General features: G+C 37.5%; 1 protein-coding gene across 2 annotated transcripts in view; it reads left to right on the top strand.

The window, feature by feature from the left end:
- Positions 1-18428, top strand: part of nr4a3 (nuclear receptor subfamily 4, group A, member 3) — a 28624-nt gene extending 10196 nt beyond the window's left edge. For both annotated transcript variants that reach the window (XM_060824815.1, XM_060824816.1), the window contains exons 6-8: positions 1216-1415; positions 2104-2282; positions 16863-18428. In XM_060824815.1, coding sequence (XP_060680798.1) covers positions 1216-1415; positions 2104-2282; positions 16863-17119 — 636 coding nt within the window. In that variant the 3' untranslated portion in view covers positions 17120-18428. The remainder of the gene's footprint in view (positions 1-1215; positions 1416-2103; positions 2283-16862) is intronic.
- Positions 18429-21326: the final 2898 nt, after the last annotated feature.

Raw genomic sequence — 21326 nt, 5'->3', positions numbered from 1 at the left:
ACTAGCTGATGACTGATAAGGACTATACTGAGCCCCACAAGTTTACAACAATGAGATTTGTTGCAAACACTTCCAGGGGCTGCTATAATTTGTTTTGTTTTTAATGGAAATCAATTATTTTTTCATTTGATGTGTACAAATTTTCTTAAAGCTGTTTATTTTTTGTTTTTAAAAAAATTATTTTGTTGTCCACTGTTGGATTATTACATGTTTTTGGCAGCCATTTGAAGGTGAAAACCAGTACTGGATGAGTTACTTCAAAGAATGCTGTTAGCATAGCAAGAAGAAGTGCCACCCCTCCCTTAAAACTTAGTACTCCAAAACCGAAGCTAAAGTAATCTAGTTGTTTAATATTTTAAGATGGTAACATGCCTGTGTAGTGAGGAAATTATTCCAGTAATTTAAAATTTAATTTACAAACAACATGCTTGATTTGAGAGGTAAATGTGTAACTTGCCATTAGCACAGCAGCAAATCAGCTTTTAACCCTCTTTCTCTGAACATTCCAAATAGGAATGTTCCATGCAGTCATTTTAATTCACTTCTTCCTTAGTTTAATGTCTCCACAGCAAACGTTTCTGTTGAGATCACAATTACTTTACAATGTTATTTGAATTCATTCTTCATAAGTCTTTCTTTCAACACCAAAGATGAAGGAAAGGCTTGTGCAATGTTACAATTAATCTAACTGTTGTCAAAACTCTGGTTATTTGCATCTCTTTAAATATTCAGTTCAGAGGAAAAGATTATTTAATCATGTTTCAATTAGTTTATGATTTGATACTGCAATGAACAACATGTTTGAACTTATTCCGATATATCTGCATATTGAACAGATGTCAATAACTTTCCCCTCTGGTCAAAGGTTGTCTGCAGAATGAATAAAAGAGACTGTTGAATATTACTAGCCATTGCAAGTTTCCTTTCATAAGTACATTTTGATATGATATCAGTTATGAAGTTTATAACCTGGTAAAATAAAACTTTTTAAATATTTCCTAAAATTGAAATGTAATATATCAAAAGACTCTGGTTATAGGAAAGACCCAAGCAATTTCTTTCATCAAGATGCAAAGCTTTTGGAATATATCTTTTACAGTCAATGATTATTCATTTCAGAAGGTCTCTGGACACCTTTCCTTTCTCCTGTTGTGTTTCAGGACATTTAATTTGTGTAACTGACCTTGACTGATATGTTGCTTTTCTCCCCTGCAGTTCTGCGCTGCTGAACAGCCGACATCTGGCGCTGATGCTGATTATGTCCGTCAATTCTATGGCCTCCTCGCCACATCTGTGGAGGTCACACAGAGCTGGGCCGAAAAAATACCAGGATTCAGTGACCTCCCTAAGGAAGATCAGACTTTACTTATTGAATCTGCTTTCCTCGAACTCTTTGTACTGAGACTTTCCCACAGGTAAATTCTCAACATATTCTGAAAAAACATTGTGCCGAATTCATCCTTACCCAGGACACAGACCATGTGCTATTTTTAAAGAAATGAACAACTAGAAATTCATACATTTGGGAAGTTTTGTTTATTGACATTTGATTTAGTTGACGGTGCTCTATTTCTAGATGTGAGTATGTAAATCTGTATTTTAGCGAATTTGCCACAACAAAACTTGAACAATTTAGTTGCATTCCAAACATGTTTGGAAAGTAACCAATGTACTGGAGATGACACCAGGTGGCATTGTGCTTGTCATTGAAAACAGGCAATGGGAGAAGATGACGAAGCATGTCACTAAATAATTGACTAAATAAGCATATTTAGAATGAAACCAAATCATTCGAGATTCAATGCCCCAAATGTCCTAAAATATAATCTATGGTGTACAAATAAAACACACCAGATGCTGAATGTGTCAGCGTATGCAAAAGTGCAACCCTTTGTTTGCCATCCTCTAGAATTAGAATCTTAGACCATCTTCTGTTAGCTCGCTTTCTCTGTACCCTGTATGGCACTTGAATGATTTTCTCAACTGTCTCATAAATTCAGATCTCTTCTGGAATGTAAAATACTGCTGATCATATGTTGTAAAGGTTACAGTTGGATTATAATGTCACAGTTCAATAATTACATTTTTCACAATTACTTACAGATCTGCTCCATCAGAGGATAAGTTTGTATTCTGTAATGGGCTTGTCTTGCATCGACTTCAGTGCCTTCGTGGATTTGGTGAATGGCTTGACACGATCAAGGACTTCTCTACAAATTTACAGAGCCTTAATTTTGATGTCTCAGCTTTTGCATGTCTAGCAGCTCTAGTTATGATCACAGGTAGGAATTATTTATCTTTTTCTATGAAGAATATTGCAAATGTTTACTGTCAGTGGAGTATGATATTCTACAGTACGTCAAAATTTAAGGAGAAGATGATGTTGGGTATCTTGAAAAACATTAAGGTAGATAAGTCCCTAGGGCCTGATGGGATCTAGACAAGGAAGGAGATTGCTGGGGCCTTGACAAAGATATTTGTATCCTCTTTAGCCACAAGTGAAGTTCCAAATAAACAGAATAGCAAATTTTGTTCTATTTAAGAATTACAACAGGATAACCCAAGAATTTATAGGTCAGCGAGCCTCCCATCAGTGATAGGGAAATTTTTGGAGAAGATTGTTAGATTTATTCATATTTGGAAAAGAGTGGACTTGTTAGGGATTGTCAGCCTGACTTTGTGTGCAGGAGATCTTGCCTCTCAAATTTGATCGTGCTATTTCATCAAGCATTGAAGATAATTGATGAGGGTATGGCAGTGGATTAGATTCCCTACAGTGTGGAAACAGGCCCTTCGGCCCAACAAGTCCACACTGACCCTCCGAAGAGTAACCCACCCAGACATATTTCCCTCTGACTAATGCACCGAGCACTGAGCAATTTAGCATGACCAATTCACAAGACCTGCACATCTTTGGACTGTGGGAGGAAACCCAGAGCACCTGGAGGAAACCCATGCAGACGCGGGGAGAATGTGCAAACTCAACACACTGTTGCCCGAGGCTGGGATCTAACCTGGGACCCTGGTGCTGTGAGGCAGCAGTGCTAACCACTGAGCCAAATGTTGTCTACATGGTCTTTAATAAAATATATGACAAGGTCCTTTATGGTGGGGCTAGTCCAGAAGATTATCATAAGAGAGCCATGGTGAGTCAGTAAATTGGATACAAAATTGACTTGGTCATAGAAGATAGAGTAAAATTGTGGTGGGATGTTTTATGACTGAAGATCTGTTACCGGTGGGTTTCTGCAAGGATCAGTACTGGGACCTCTGTTTTTGATATATATGTATATACATGATTAGTATATACTGATTAGTAAGTTTGCTGGCAACATGAAAATTGGAGTTGTGGATAGTGAGAAAGTTTGTCAAAGGATACATCAGGATATAGATCATTTAGAAAGTTGGATGGAGAAATGGCAGATGGTGTTTAATTCAGATGAGTATGACAAGATGCATTTTGGGAGGTCAAATGCAAGAGAAAAATATGCAGTAAATGGCAGGACACATAGGAGCATTGACGTACAGAGGAATCTTGGGATGCAAGTCCATAGCTTCCTGAAAGTGGCAATACAAGTTGATAAGGTGATAAGGAAGGCCTGTGGCATGGATGCTTTCATCAGTTGGGATGTTATGTTGTAGTTGTATAAAACTTTAGTTCACTTGTGCAGCATTATATGCAGATCTAGTCTCCACGCTATAGAAAGGAATGTGAAAGCTTTGGAAAGGGTGCAAAAGAGGATATTGCCTGTTTTGGAGTGTATGAGCTATAAGGAGAGGTTGGACAAACTTGGATTGTTATTGCCAAATGTGCGAATCAACCTGAGAGAATTGAGAGGCATGGGTGGGGTAGATAGTCAAAGTCATTTTCTCCAGGGTTGAAATTTAAATACAAGAGAGGTTTAAGGTGAGAGGTGGAAAAGTTTAAATGAGATTTAAACTTGTGAAGCAAGGTTTTGAGAGGGATTGTAGGTGCCTGGAACATGCTGCCATGAGAGATGGAAGAACCAGGTACAATAACATTTCAGAGGCATTTAGACAGACACATGAACTGGAAGGGAATAAAGGGCTATGGATCATATGCAGACAGGTGGTATTAGTATAGAAAGGTATCATGTGTTGGTGTAGAATGGTGAGCAGAAGGTCCTGTTCCTGTGCTGCACTGTTCTGTGTTCTATGGATAAGATTTGTGAGGCAGCTTTGTTATTACCTCTCTACCCTGTGATTTTTATCCTAAATTTTGTAATCTCAGTCACTTTTGCCTTAATTAGACTACACTGGCAGGATTGATTCAGTTTCCATATTGAATACAATTGCAAACTATTTTACCAGCTTGATGATTGCATTTTGTAGGTATCTGCTTGGGACTCTGTTGAATATGCATTAACAGATTGTGGTTTTGTTTCCTGATATTTTGCTTAAAAACGGCAAATCAATTCAGATGTCCAGCTGTTCAGTCACATGGGTGCAGGTGATGTCCTCAAGTACTTGTTTTGTAAGGTAGTGGCACGTGGTAATTGTTGTATTGTCTCTGTAAAGGTCTGCTTCTTGATCTGCTCATGTGTTTCAAAAGTTTGTAAATGGTGAAATCATTTGAAGGAAACTAGATGAGCATGAATAAACATGATTGAATATGAGGAATAATCTTGTAACATTTTGGATTAACTTTTGGGTCACATATTGATTTTCTTAGAGAATTTCAGGCTGTATGTTTGTGATACTGACACCTACACCGTAGCCTGAATACTGAGCACCAGTTCTTGAATAGTTAATGATATTCTTAGTTTATCTGTAGTAGGTAGCCAGAAATAAATTTTACTTTTTAAATTCTTTTAGACCTTTCCCATTTTAACCAGTTCACTTATGAAAAGGTATCTGAACAGATCAAATACCTCTGTCTTGACCAAAGCTGCTTCACACTCAGATAATAGAAAACATTATGGCCATGGGCCCAGGTGGATTAACTCTACTTTTCTATTTAAAGTGAAGACATTTTCCCAGCACATTGCCCTCATTAGGTCTCTGCCTAGATACTGCCACTTCCCAGCTAAAGCTAAACTTTAGAACCACCAACAAGTTAATGATGTGTCTGTACCTTAAACTGACATTACTCCAACTTTGAGTCCAACATACGACTAGATAGTATGTCATATACCTGGCTGCTCTCTTACTTAGCATTCATATTCTCAGGTGACATGAGTAAAGTTCAAATGAATGTATTTCACATGACCTAAAATCTTAACAGTAAAATTAGAACAGTCCTTACCAAACAAACTATTTACGTAGCCACCTAAGAATTCTATTACTGGCTTCACAAGCTAGTTGCAAGCTTAGAGTTAGAGGATATTTTCTAATCTACCTGTTCGGAGATGTTACTACACACCTGTAGAGTGTGGGCGGGACTTGAACCCAGGCCTCCTAACTTAGAGGCAGGGTCATGACTACAATGCCATGAGCACCCTGGAAAATGTAGAGTTAAATTGTGGCTTATAATTTGAACTTCCTAATTCTTGTTACTAGTTGCCCCCATTATTAAACATACCATTAGATTGAATGAATGATTGACATCAGAACATTCCATCTGTGAGTAGGAGCAAGCTATTGGGAAGGCTAATGAAGTGTCAGCCTTTATTACAAAAGGATTTGAGGACAGGAGTAGTGAAGTCTTACTTCAATTGTACAGGAGTTTGTTTAATCATACCTAAAGTACTGTGTGCAGTTTTCATCCCCTTATGTCAGGAAAGATATTATTGCCATACAGGAATGTAATGAAGGTTCACCAAGCATGATCCTGGAATGACAGGATTGTTCTCTGAAGGGAGTTTGGGCAAACTAGGTCTGTATTCTTGAGTTTCAAAGAATGAGTGGTGATTTCAGCAAAACTTTCAAATACTTAATAGAATAGACAGGCAGGGTAGATGCAGGTAAGATGTTCCCCGTTTTGGAAGTCTAGAACCAAGGGTACAATTTAAAAGTAAGAGGGATGCCACTTGGGAGATGAATTGTTTTTAAAATCAGAGTTTTGTGAACGCTTGGAATTCTCTATGACAGAGGGGCTGTGGAAGCTCAGTCTTCGAATATGTTTAGGTTGAGATTGACAAATTTCCAATAGAGGGCTATGGGGATAGGTTGGATAAAAGGTGCTGAAGCGTTTGATCAGCCATGATCACATAAATTGTGAGCCAGACTTGACAGGCTTAAATGGCTTTATTTCCATTCTATGTCATAATTGTTTTTGCTGCAACTACATGCCAATGATGGCTCAACCAATCAGCACCCTCTTCCCATTATAAAATGGCATCCCATTGTTCGTCTTTTTCTAGCATCGCAGTTTTCATGAATGCAAGACAAAAAGCTTCAAGTTACTGTCTTATTTTAGCAACATTTTTCTAATTATTTACTAATGATCTCATTATGGTTTCTAAAGCACTTGCACTGAAAGCAGAAATTTAATTAACTGGTTATTGTTATCCAGTTCAACTGTCTTGAAGAATAATCTTGCTTTGGCCACTCTCATGCTCATTGACATAATTCCCCTTTTAAAAAGAGACCAAAACTTCTTTCTCTACTCCACATTTTCTTCTCAATAGCCTAGGTTTATGTCTTCAGAGTCCGGTAACCTACCCACCATGTGTTCTTCTGATATATTCCTATTCAATTCTTCTTCTATTGTTGCTGCTGTTAGTTTTGTTTTTTCCTTAAATATTTGGGGGAACAATCTAATTTATAAATGCCAGAGCAAAAGCTTTATTTAATATTCCTGCCATAGACTACATTTCAACAATTAGTGTTTCTGAGCACTTTCATTCTAGGCTTTAATTTCATTTGCTAATATTTCCTATGCACCTTTTGACTTATTATCACCTCCTGATCAGTATTTGCAAAATCTTAATAGTAGTTTTAATTATAAAATTAGCAAGAAAAATAATAATGTTTCTTTGTTTTTCATTTTAAGTTCTTTATATCATCTATGTGCTCCTATTATTTTGTGCATAATTAAATGATTTCAAATCTTCGATCTGTCCCTGACTCGAATTGTCCTATCTGAAAGACCGAAAATAAGAGCAGGGGTAGATAGGTGTCTGAGCCTGCTCTGCTAGTCAGTAATATGACAGCTGATCTTCAAGGTCACTCTACTTTCCTGACAATTATATTGGAATTTAATGACTGAGCATCAATTACTCTCTGGGTTTGAGAGCTACGAAAATGCACGACCCTTGAGTGAACACTTTAGTTCTGGATGTCCTATCCAGTGCAAATATCCTCCCAGCATCAAGCCCTTTAAAAAATTTATGTTGCAAGGACCACCCTTCATTCGTAAACTCCAGGGAATGTAGACTTAGTCTACTCAATCTTCTCTATTAGGATACTGCCCTCATCCCAGGAGATAGACTATAGTATAATTATAGAAATTTAAGGAACAGAAGGAAGCCTTCTTTTATAGTTACATGAGCTGTGGACATCACCAGTAAGGCCCACGTTTGTCCATGCCAAAATGCCCTTGAACTGATCGGTTGGCTGTCTTGGCCAATTTAGAGGAAAGTTGACAACATTGTTGTGCACCTGGAGTCTCATGTAGTTCACACCATATAATGACAGCAGATTTAACTTGCTAAAGGACATTAGTAAACCAAATGGGGATTTATGCCAATCCATAATGCTTCCCTGGTCACTAATAGACTAACTATAATTACAGACTACTTAAGAATTGAATTCAAATGTCATCATGGAATTCAAGCCTATGCCCCGAGAATATTAACCTGGGGCTCTGCATTACCACTACACCCACTGAGCATGTGCCAGCTGTAAAAGAGCTCACCAGCGCAGTCCCATTTACCAGTTCTTGTCCTGCAGCCTTATTACAGCTGTTGGTATGCATATTCAATTGCAGTGAGGTTTTCTATCTCCATCACCATTTCATATGTTAAGCTCCAGATTTTTTTTCTCTGGCTCTTGTGGACATAAAGCTCCTTAACTCCCCTCTAATTCCTGTACCAATTATTTTAAATCTTATGACCCTCAATGTTGACCTCTATTAAGATACTCCTGCTTCTGATCCATTCTAGGCCCTTCAGACTATTGTAAACCACTTTGAAACAGTGGTGACTGGGTCAACTACTGCGAGACTCTGGTTAGCCTCTGCTAATGAAATCTTTCCACCTTAATCACCTTATCTAATTGTCATGCCACCTTCAGGGATGCTTGGGCAGACATTCCAATGTCCCTCTCCATGTCCCACTAATTACTGTGCATTCCTTTGCCTTTTTTTCCTTCACACTTCTCCGAATTGAATATATTTTACCAATTTTTTTTTTTGCCACCTGACCAGTTCATTGCTGTAGACTGCAGGAACCTATCAATCTTCCTCATTGCTGAACATATTGCCAAATTTCATATCATCTGCAAACATCTGAACAATGACTCCTTTATTCAAGTCTAATGAATCATGAAAAGCAAGGGGTCTAGTGGTGGGAATTGCTGAATGCCATTGGAAACAGCTATCCAGTCACAAGAAACAAACCTCTGCTGACCATTACCTTCTGACCCAGAGCCAACTTTGTGTCCCATTTGCTACTTTCTCTTGGGTCCTATGGGCTTCTGCCTTCTGTCCCATCTGCCATGCAGATCCCAACAAAAGGCTTGCCAATAATCCACATTAACTATGTAAAAAGCTACGTCCTCCATTCAGTTCAATTAGTCAAACACTACTTTCTCTTCACAAATCCATAGTAACAGTCCTTGATTTATCGGTGTCTTTTTGAAGTGATGATTACAATTGTTTCTCTGTTTCTTCCAATACCTTTAGCCATCACTGAATTTAGGCTGACTAATCTGTCATTTAATTTGTCTATCCCTTTGCCTCTGTAGTGATTGTAACAAGGTCAGCCAGGTGAATCTCATAGAATTAATTCCATGATTGGGGCTGTTAATCTGGTCTAATCAGAGCCCTGACCGATAAAATAAACGGGTGTACTATTTAGAAAAAAAACAGAAATGTCAGAGGCTCTGTTCCATCCAGCAAAAAAAAACGGGTGTACTGCTGTTAGGCGGTAATGTGTGGAAAATAAAGAAAAACAGGAATGTCAGAATCCTGCTTTAAAGAAAAATAAATAGGAGTGTCAGAGCTTCTGGGAGCTGGCTCTAAGGGAACTAGGGCAGTGTGTGAAGGACTCTCCACTTTAAGAAAAGACTGTACCGCTGTTAGGTTATGGTGTGGGGGAAAATAGAGGGGAAAAAAACCCAGGAATGTCAGGAGAAGAAAAATAAACAAAAAGAAAAAAAGATAAAGAATGATCAGGGGTGTCAGAGGTTCTGTTCACTGAGAGCTGGCTCTGAGGAAGCCAGACCAGTGTCAAGGACTCCATGTGTAAATAAAGGGTGACTTGGAGTTGAGATACCAGCCTCTGTAGAGTTATTTCAGAAGGAAAATTGAATATTGTTTGTTTCGAGGGGAATGGAATATAAATAGGCATGTTTTGCTGCAGTTGGACAAGGCGTTGGTGAGAACGCATCTGGAGTACTGTATATATCTTTGATCCTTAAAAAGGGACATGATTTGTTAGAAGCATTTCGGAGAAGGTTCATCCAGCTGATTCCTGGGATGAAGAAATTATCTTAAGAAAAGTTTGGGCCTGTATCCATTAGAGTTTTTTTTTTAAAAAGAGGTGATCTTATTGAAACATGTACGATCCTGAAAGGAAATTAACAGGGTGTATGCTGAATGGATGTTTCTCTTTGTGGGAGAGATTAGAATGAGGGGTGACTGTTTGTTTGTTTGTTTGTTTGTTTTTAATAGAAAGAGTTTCCCACTAATACAGAGATGAGGAAAGTATCTTTTATTAGAGTACCATAAGTCTGTGGAATACGCTTCCTGAAAGAGTAGTGATGGCAGGACCATTGAATATTTTTAAGGTTGAGTTAGGTTCTTGATTAACAAGCTGGTCAAAGGGAAGGGATAGGTGGGAAAGTGAATGAAACCACATTAGTTCAGTGAATACTTTTCAAGTTGCAACCTTAAGAAGTTGAATGATGATCTTGCTCCTAATTTGTATGTTTATATGAAACAATTGTCTGCAATTTACCCACTCAATTAGTACAGATTTAACTTAACCTTACTCTGACTGCACTTCTCTCAACACCGTTCCCATTCACCACAATGATACTGCTGTTGATTCCAGAAATGTTGGGCTCATAACTACAACTTCACCTTTCACCTTAATACTGTACCTAAGCATTCCCTAGCTTTCCACACTCTCTCTTCTGTATATCAATCCTGTTCTCCCAAGTCCCATACCCTGTCACATTTTGCATCTCTCCCTGAATCACTTACAACTGCATTTTAAGTTTAAGTGCCTAGCTTTTAGCTGTCTATTTTTGACATTATCCACTGATTGGGAATAGGAGCTGTGGCCACAAGCTTCAGAAACAAAACAGACAGACACACTCAACCCTTGTAAAGGAGCAAATTTTGCTTGTACTGTAAATCACTTTTGAGATTTCTCCAGATATGAAACATACTATATAAACGCAACTTTTTCTTTCTTTGATTGAAATACTTGTCGTATTATCTTATCTCAAAGTTTTAGGAGCAATCTGTCCATTATCTTCGAACATTGCATCCAAGTGAAGCTGGCTTTGCAACCCAGAAGAAATGTAGGCCCAGTAAACCGTGGAATATATGTTCCTCGTATACTTCGTTTCATCCCAAGCATTTTGATACTCCTCTACACTTGCTTTGTTTTCCTGCCTCCATTACATACCACTCCAAGTCAAGAAATTCCAGCCCTCAGTATTTGACAGTAGCTTCCCTTTTTGACGTCCAGAGATTTCTGGATTTGGGAGTTCCATTTTTGTTCTTTGCAGGAACAGTTCTTTTTCTGAACATTCACTGTGTCCTCATTGAATGCCTGTCACTACTTTGACATGAATTTACCTTTTTAATTGCTAATACTATTTTAATCTATTTCTAAGCTCTATTTATAATCCACTTTTTTTCCTAAATGATAGCTTGGTAAAATTGGCCTTGATCTAGTTGAAAACTTTGACTCTGACAAAGATTGGGAGTAATAGAGTTTTGCAGCATAGAAATAGGTCCTGCATTGATTATCCAGCACTTATTGACGCACATCCCGTTTTCTGACAGTTGGCCCTTTTTTTTAAATGCTCTGAAGCTTAAGTAATCTTTTCTAAATACTTCTGAAATGTGATAGTTTCTGCCTCTACCACCATTTCAGTCAAAGAGTTCTAGCTACCCACTACCCTCTGGTGAAATAAAACTTCAATTCCCCTGCTCTTTAAGTTAAATATAGAAAATAAGAGCTGGAATAGGCCATTCAGTTATTTTGAGCCTGTTCTACCATTCAGTATGACCATGGCTGATCATCTAACTCTATCCTGTTCTGACTTTCCCACCACCTTCTGACCTGTTTAGCCCTAAGAACAATATCTAAGTCCTTGAAAACATTGAGTGTCATAACCTTAACTGCTTTCAGATTCAGAGAATCCCACAGGCTCATCACACTCTGGGTGAAAATGTTTCTCCTCATCTCCGTCCTAAATCGCCTACACCATATCCTTAGACTGTGATCCCTGGCTCTGGACTTATTTCCCACTCCTCAGGAACATCCTTTCTGTGTTTAGCCCTGTTCGCGTTTTATAGTTTTCTGAGATCACCTCTCATTTATCTAAAGTCCAGTAAATAAAGTCCTAATCAATCCAGTCTGTCTTCATACATCAGTCATGCAATTCTAAGAATTAAATCAATTCCCTCTGATTATTCATCCCTCAACTAAGAGAAAACATTTTTCCTATCTTCCTGTGTCTCTCATAATTGTACATGCCTCAATTAGGTCTTGCCTTTTTCCATAAATCTAACAGAATTAAGATCACTACTGCCAAAATGTTATATTAACAGTAATTATTTTCCACTTCTCCAGCTCTGTAAAACGAAGTCCAGAACCGTATCTTCTCTCCTTGGGCTTGCTACCTACTAGCTAGGAAACTTCTATTAAATGCATCTTGAGAACTTTACACTCTATATGCACATTGCAATGATTACATCCCTGTTAATATTGGGGTAGTTGAAATGACCCACTGTTACTGCCTTAATATCACAATCGTGTTTTCATAATTACTCTTCCATCATCTTCTGATTGTTTTGCAAACTGTAGTACATTCTCACGGGTGTGACGGCTCCCTTTGGTTCTGCACTTCAACACACACAGCCTCATTTGATTGTTCTAGTACATGTCCCTCCTCACAGCTGTAAATGTTTCTTTAACTAATATTACAACCACTTCTTTCATTAGTTCCCCTCTCTATCTCATCTGAAAATTTTGGAATTATAATGTTCAGCCACTTTTCCTATCATTTTTCTTCGGCCATCTTTCAGTAATAGCTAAGACGTCATACTCCTGCACCCACATCTCATCTGCCTTATTTTCAACTCACTGCTCCATTCTCCAAGTTCCTTGACTCTTGTTGTGTTAAGAAAGTATTTAATTTATCTTACCTTATGTACTTGCTGTCTCATCTCTTTCTTGATAAATATCTCTTTATCAAATTCTCTTGCTGTTTGTTTTACGCACTCTTATGCATTCTGGTATATCATCAATGCACTCCACCTTTTCTTCAATAAATGTAAACTCAAGTAAACCTGACTGTATTTGGTCCCCTGATCAAATCATTTTCATTGTAAATAACGTTTTTTAAGTCCTTCATATGTTATTTCCAGTCCTGGCAAACTGGAAATCAATCTTTACCCCTACTTTTTTGTTTTGTCCCTAAAGCAATTCTTAATTCGTGCTATTACACTGCCTCCAATCCCCAAGAACCCTAATTTTGTGCAATAACCTCATGTGTGGCATATTTTTCAAATATTTCTATCAAAATCTAAAAACACTAGTCATTGTTTCTCTTATCTACCCTGCTATTTACAACCTCAACAATTCCTAACAGATTCATGAAATATGATGATGATTTCATAAGTCCAAATTGACTTTCTCCATTCATATTCTGATTTTTCTTTTCAGGTTTCTGTTATGATGTAATGGATTTAACCAGGGATCAGGCTATTTTGGGTCAGATGATGTGTAATGGGGCAGGTCCAACAAATGATCTTTGTGTAAAAGATGCCCTAGAAAACAGTGACCAGAACAAGGTAGAATTTAACATTGTGTGAGAGGGAGAAACTTAGGTCAGAAACAGCTGTGTTAATTTAAGTGATGGTAATTACAGAGCAAGGAGGGCAGAGCCAGCTAGTGTGGACTGGGAAAGAAGATGTTTAGCAGCAAAGACAATTTAAGAACAATGACAGACATTCAAGAAGATGGTTCACAGCCATATATGTGTTAACTTGGATAGAGAATCGACTAACTAATAGAAGACAGAGAATGGGACAAAGGGAACATTTTTAATGATAGCAATATGATTATGTAGTGGCATGCCATAGATAGTAATACTGGGGTCACAATTATTTACAACATAATAACGGCTTGGATGAGGAAAGTGAATGTACTATAGGCAAGTCTATCGATGACAGAAAAATAGGTAGGAAGACAACCTGTCTGTATATCTCTGCAGGCTATGTGTAACCCTCACAATTTGAGTCAGTAGGCACAAATTTGGCAGATGGAATATAATGTTGGAAAATGTGAGGTTATGTCACTTGGCTGGCAGATGGAATATAATGTTGGAAAATGAGGTTATGCCCCTTGGCAGGAAGAACAGAAGAGGTGAATATTATTTAAATTGAAAAATAGTGTAGGAAACTAGCACAGAGGGATTTCTGACCATCCTGCACAATTAGGAATGTTTGCCTTTATTTCAAAGGAATGGAGTTTAAAAAATTGGAAGCCTTGCTAAAACTATACCAGGTACTAGTTAGAGTATACCTGGTATACTGCAAATAGCTTTGGTCCCATTATTTAAGGATAAGAAAAACTGGCTTTGGAAACTGTCTAAGGGTAGTGTAGATGCTAGGTCATTAAGTATATTCAATACTGAGGTAGATAGACAAACATGTCTATCAATAAGGGAATTAAAGTATATAGGGCAGGGAAAGAAAGTGGAGTTGAAGATCATCAGATCATCCATGATCTCATTGAATGTTGGAGCAGATTTGATGAGCTGAATGACCTCCTTCTGCTCCTACATCTTATGGTTTAATAATAGATCTTGGCATATTCCCTGCGACTGAGGTCAGGAACTAAACCTGTAATTCCTTGTTTGCTTTCCCTCTCATTCTTGAGTAGTGGGATTACGTTTGCCACCTTTCAAGCCATGGAATCTAGGGAATTTCAGTCAATCTAAAACCATTCATTTATCATCTCTGATGCCACCTCTTCTAAAATCCTAGGATGCAGGCCATCAACTGCAAAGAAAATGTTGTTGGCTGGTACAATTACAACATTTAAAGGTATCTAGATGGGTACATAAAAACAGAGGTTTAGAAGTATATGGCTCCAAATGCTTGCAAATGGGACTAGATTAATTTAGGGTATCTGAAGGGTCTGCTTCCATGCTGTACAATTCTATGACTGACTTTTAGCCTAATTGATTCCTACGATGCCTTTTACTAAATTCTCATTCTCACTAGATTGTTAATTCCCAAATGTTCTCACAATGTTCTTTTTTGTTCTTTTACCATTAAAATTTCCCCATGATAATTTCTAATTTCTCTTCCTCAAAGGACCCACACTCACTTGTGGCTCTTTTCATTTTTATATGTAGAAGCTTTTCCAATCTATTTTAAAAGCTCTTATTCTCACTTTGCTTTTTTCATTCTTAATCAATTTCTTACTCGACCTTTGGATTCTAAATGTTCCCAATCTCAAGGATTACTACCTTTTTTGGAAAAGCTTCTACAAATAAAGTATTCTGCAGTATTCATTTATTTTGTTGTAAATGACTTAGAGATGCTATCTTTAGCTTCAGATTTTTTTATATAGTTCGTGATATAACCTTGTCTCAAATGCCTGTTACCTTTTTAAATTCACCTCTCTTCCCGATCTACTCTACTACTTGTATGTGCTACTCTGCTTTACATCCTTAACTTCTTCTCTTGCTGCTTTAAAATCTATCCTTTCCTGTATACTCCTGAATCTTTTCAACTTAAAAACAAGTTGCATAACGCTCATGGAAGGGAAAAGAAACTGTGTTTTGATTTGATAAAGGATTGCTTGTTTTCTATTCAAGAAAATTCTGTGGTTAATATCATAAATTGCAATCCAAACTCTTCTGAGTTTGGTTTCAGATTTAACCATTTTCAAAGGAAAATGCTTTTATTGCTTTCAGTACTAAAATTTTAATTCCAGTTAATATAATTTTGTGCTTTTTATGTTGTCTATTAACGTGTTTCCTGTGATTATTGTTTACAGCAAATTGTACCTTCATTTAATTTTCCGTTTATTCTTTCAGTTCAGTTTTCTGTCCGTCACCTCATCCTTTAGTGCTTTCTGGCGTATCCATTACTTTCTGCCTGCTTTTCTTGCCTTTTTTTCTTTTGTGTGTAACGTGGTGGTTGTTGTGGTGAGGAGGGAAGCTGCTGAAGCAAATAAGCTTTGCTTTCAGTACCACCGGAAATAATGTGAAATGGCAGCATTCTAAATACTTTGCCCCGTGCCTGTTCACAAGCATAGGTGGCATCCTGGAATGCTTTGATTTCCCTTTGTCCTTAACTCCCGATGGTTTCTCAACCATTGCTTATGCCACAGCTCATTCTTATCAGTCCCCCACATCTTAAGTTGCCACATTGTTTTTAAAGCAAGAACTGATTTGAAGGTACATACCTCTGACCAGCTTGGATGGGAGAACAAATTACCTAAAGGACCCAGAAGTACACAAAAAAACCCGAACCGCAGATGCTATAAGTCTGAAATTTAAAAAAATTGCTGGAAAAGCTCAGCAGGTCTGACAGCTTCTGTGGAGAGAATGGGGTGGCACGGTGGCTCAGTGGTTAGCACTGCTGCCTCGCAGCGCCAGGGTCCCAGGTTTGATTCCAGCCTTAGGTGACTGTGTGGAGTTTGCACATTTTCCCCGTGTCTGCGTGGGTTTCCTCCCACAGTCCAAAGATGTGCAAGTCAGCTGAATTGACTGTGCATTAGTGGGAGGGAAATGGGCCTGGGTGAGTTACTCTTCGGAGGGTTGGTGTGGACTGGTTGGGCCGAAGGGCCTGTTTCCACACTGTAGAGAATCTAATATAAATCGGAGTTAATGTTTCCGGTCCAGTGACCCTTTCTCAGAACTGATTCTGAAAAACAAGGTGAAGGATGGATTCTGAAATCTTCTCCACAGTGGCACCCATTGATCAGAACCTGCAATTACACGGAGTTGAAATGGGAAAAGAAAAATGGCATTATTTACCTTGGGGAGACTGGATGCTAAAGTTTGACCAGAAATGATTATTGCAGAAGTAAAATTGAAGGCATTAAGTAATTGTTCGATGTGATATTTTAGTACCATTTTAAAAATGAATTTAAATGTTGATTGAGTTTAGGAAGCAAATAACTTTGTATTCTAAACGCCCTGAATTGATTCTAAATGTTGCTATCTAAGATTTGTAAAGATCTATTCTGAGTATTCTTTTTCCCAGGCTAATTCCCTTTTTTATTGGCTGTTTGAGACTAGCCAGCACATTTGCAGCCGCCAAATGAGGAAACTTTTTCATTCTGCGACCTTGGAAATGAAATATAAAACAAAATTTCAAATCTAAAATCATGTTGCACATAGCCATATGTACAGATAAAATTTTAAAGTTGGGCTGACCGTGTTTGAAAGTGCACTGTAAACGGCCAAAAAAAAAAGTGCCTTTGCTTATTTAATGTCAGAATGGAGTGTTAATATTGCTGGTCATCTCCCTGCAGATCGCCATGGGTTAAAAGAACCAAAGAAAGTGGAAGAGTTGCAAACCCGAATCGTCAGCTGCCTGAAGGAACACGCGTTATTTAACAGTACCGGGGAAAACAAAGGGCAGCCATGGTCCAAGGTGCTAGGCATCATACCTCAGTTGCGTACTCTTTGCACGCAGGGGCTCCAACGCATCTTTTACCTAAAATTAGAGGACCTAGTGCCACCCCCAGCTATTATTGACAAGCTATTTCTGGATACACTGCCTTTTTGAGACGTCTTACCTCTATCTTCTTGGCAAGCTAGTGCACACTTCAGTGGATTGTGATGAAAACAACAGCTGGTGAACTGGCTTCTGTCCCCTAGAAAGCAGCTCGAACTACCCACGTCCAAGGACTTCTCCTGGCGCTTTACTCTGCAGGATCCGATACATTAAAAAAAATAAAAACTGTCTGCTTGCTGCTTATGGGAATTGCTGACGTGCCACTTGGGAACGAGACCCGTCATGATAGAAATGATTATCTGACGTTTTTCAGTCTGTAACATGTCGTCCCAACGTTCTTGGGTGATAGGAAACTTTTTAAAAATGTCAACAACAAAATTGTTACAAAGGTAGTACGCTTTTTATTGTGATTGATGCCTTTAGTATAGCTCCTGATGTGTCATATGTACAGCAAATAGTGGTGCAAGAAGGCATCTCTGATGATAAATTCTGATTTTAAAATGCAGCGATAAAAGGCTGGCTCTCACGTTCAAGTGCAATTTTTTTGAAAGTGCTACAACTTGGAAATTTTTTTTGTTGGTTTTGATTTTTTTTAAACTCTAATTTATTGTAATACTAAAAGAATTTGAAATACAGGATTTGTTGGCACTAACTTTACTGACAAAGTTACCTGAACTTGAATTATAATGATATTTGTACTGATACATATATATGTGACGTGGGGACACTTTGTGAACCGGAAGAGCACTTAAACATTGCTTAGAGAAAAATATACGGAGTATTAAAAAAAACACACTTTTTTAATTTTTAACAATCTTTTATGCAGTGTTTTAAAGGATGATCACAGAGCTTGGACGTAAGAATATTGAAGTACAAGGGCAAGATCTTCTGAGTCAGAATTGGTTAATCCACCAGACTGTTTTACAAATCAAGCAGGTCTTACTGAATACTGTAGTTGTGAGAATGTAGGTGCTAGAAGGGATGCAGTCAGCTGCATTATACATTCCGTGTTCGTAAAAGTTTTTGTATGATGTTTATACTGTTGATGCCATATACTAATACAAAAATACTTTTGTTGCATAATGTCTTTATTTGTATAAAGATTATATGCATGTTATTGTAATGGCTTTGCCTGTATTTATTGCGACAATTGCCAGTTGCTCAGAGTAACTCTGCAGGCTGAATTCAGGAACCCTAGCTGTTAAAGGGCAGTGCCTTGCTTTTGACAACGGAGTGTATTCACAAACCATCTCTGTGCTCCTTCAGCATTTGACAGTGTTTTATCGTGTTAACCTGTGTGTTTTCAGATATTCAGTACATTGTACATAGACAGAAATGTAAATTAAAATATTAAATTGAATAACGTTTTATCAGAACACATTTGGCTTTGGCAGATTTGTTTTGCAATTCTTACACCCATTTACATTATTTTCAGTTCTATCAATGGTACATTGCACTTTTTCCATTTTTGACTCCATTTATATTTTATTTCAATTTTATGTTTTAAGGCAATGAACATAATCAAAATGTGATATTAAATGTATTACTTTATCTTCTTGGTCTCAAGTAATTGATAGAATGGGTTAAATACAGAGGACTGGGCCTTGACTGGGACTGCTCAATGATGAGCCACAAAACCTTACATGAAAGTAGCCCAAAATGAAAAGTAGGTTTTATGACCGTCAGCTTTTAGGCCTGGATAGGATGGCTGTTGGAAGGTGCCTTCTGGAGAGCCACGAACATGAACCGGTGTTCCTGGTGTCAGTCAGTAAACAATGGGATAGTCATGACTTTTATGGTAGTATTGTAATGCTAGGGTCTTTTAAAGTAACCTATTTCATTTGAATCAGAATAATCAAGATTGCTGTTGAGCAATGAAAAATCCAAATGTTGTCTATATTAGATCAATTTTTTTTTGTTTCAGTATTTGCATGGTCTATATCTTCCCTTTTTTTTTAAAAGGATTACTGTCCAGTTAATCATTTTTAATTTAAATGTAAGTATAATGTCACAGAGCTAGTTACTTTTGCTGATGTCAACTTGAACTATACATTGTAATTATGAATGACTTACTTATGATTATTTGATCAGAGTTTTCTCACATTTTTGTCATCAACGAACTTAAAACATTTCATTAAATGAGAAATACAAGAAATCACTGTTTCTTGTGATATATCATATTTTAGAAAATGGGTTAACATGGTCCTTAAACAGATTCGTTACAAGTCCGGGCTCCCATTCAACCAACCTCCAGTGCTAATGCCTCAGTAAAAAGAGAACCCTGATTCCTTTGTGGAGAGACACAAGCAATGCTGCACATATCCAAGAATTCTTTCCTCTAAAAATTAAGTGCCAGCTTAATCACTTTATATTCAGTACTTAAGAAGGTTATTGTTTTGTTGCCTTGCCTTTTAAGAGAGTTAATCTTTGAGGATACCATGTGTTGTGTGCATACAATGTTGCGACTCTGCCTGACAGTCTGCTTTTGTGTCTGCAAGCTTCACACTCCAGAAATCAGTTGGTTTGTTGTAATGTCCATTTTTTTTTTACTTGTAATATTTTACTGTGCAAAATAAACTAATTAATGGAGTTTGTCACTACCTAATAAGCAATTGATTATTAGCTTATTATTAACATGACAGCTATCACTTTGGCTTCGGGTTTTTTGTTCACTAAATTAAACAATACATTTTTAATTTTAAAATAGCATATGGAATGCCAATGATATAAAAGTATATGGAATAATGATAAATGTTTATTTTTGATGGATAGTTTACTTACTTTAAAATAATCCCAATTTTTAAGGGCAAATTTTCCACAAATGTACTTCTTTGAATTTCTCCCAATAATTGTATGTTTTATATAAAGAACTGTATACCCTTTTCCACATTAAAGTAAAATGGGATGGAAAACATAGAAGTTGTGTCTCTTGTTAGAAATACACTGTCTAACACTCAGACTCAATTTTCTGTGTAAGTTTTGAACCCACTCTTTAGTGTCTTAATCTCATTTACGATTATTGTTTAATTATAGAAATTTTGCAAGGCATAAAAGACCTTCAGTTAAACAGGTATACTGTTAGCTGCTTTTGAGTTTTGTGGATCCATTTCAAAACTACAGCTCTGTCTTACCTTTTGTGTTTCAATACATTTATTGTTCCTGGAGGGTTAGTGACAAAATATATTAAAATAAATTGATATATCAAATATAGATCTCATGTGACTTAAGTTTATCCAGTACGGTAGATCATGTTCTATTTAATCTGTGCTAAGATGACATAACTTTGCAAGGACATTGAGCTTGGGAGCATTCTGGATGTGAGGGGATTTTATGCTGCAAGGAATGGTCAAAATTGGCTATTGCTTTGGAATGTCTCTCCTATTCAAATAGCAACCATCTGTAGAATGGGGAGATTAAACCAACCTCTAATGTAATTGTCATCTTATAGTTGCTTAGTGTCAAGGGCATCTAGAAGAGCTGTGGTAATTTCTTTGTCATTACACTCTCCTTTTCTTCACTCCTTTATTGTTTCTGTTACTCTCTCTCTTTTTATTTGAATTCTCTCTCCATGCTATTTTTCTTCTTTACATGATACCGTTCCCTTTCTGCATTTCACACTGTCACTTTACATTTCTCCCAGAGCTCTGTTGCCTTGGCAACCTCCTCTAACGGCATGTTTTTCTTTCAATCAGCTGCAAGTGCTGGCTTTTCTTTCAGCAATACCTCACAACAGAGTCACAGCTGGGGGAACCAAGTTGGGAGCTGCTGGAGAGGGAAAGGTAGCTGGAATCAGGACTAAGCAGAAAATGGTGGGAGAAAGTGAATTTTAGAGCAAACAACAGTTGGCAGCACCAGAGAGCAGCAGAGGACTAAATCAGTAAGCCAGTTTTTGGTAGCCACATACCCCAATGTGGATCCCATCTTGACATAAAGTCTGAGGATGTCTGGTATAGGTTTGTGCATGTTGCGCCAGACATGATTTAGTGTAGTGATGGCTTCTAACTGGACTGGGTATACCTGGATATTTTTCTGTTGCAAGGCCTGTGTTGAGGTGTTTGGATAATTTTATAAGGAACTTTTTTGCTTTTTGATTCATCAGTTGAACTTCCAAATATATACAGGTTAGCAGTATGAGTAAGCTGTATGGTTTTTGTGTGAATGTCTCATGTGTAATGTTAATAAAAGGTAGGTGAAGGACTGTAAGTGATCTCAGAATTTGTTTCTGTAATAAAGCAGTTTTTTTTGTATATAATGTGGT

This window comes from Hemiscyllium ocellatum, chromosome 5, assembly GCF_020745735.1.
Source record: "Hemiscyllium ocellatum isolate sHemOce1 chromosome 5, sHemOce1.pat.X.cur, whole genome shotgun sequence".
NCBI classification, from domain to species: Eukaryota; Metazoa; Chordata; class Chondrichthyes; order Orectolobiformes; family Hemiscylliidae; genus Hemiscyllium; species Hemiscyllium ocellatum.
The sequence above is the reverse complement of the archived record's forward strand: the minus strand, read 5'-3'. Positions and strand labels throughout refer to the sequence as shown.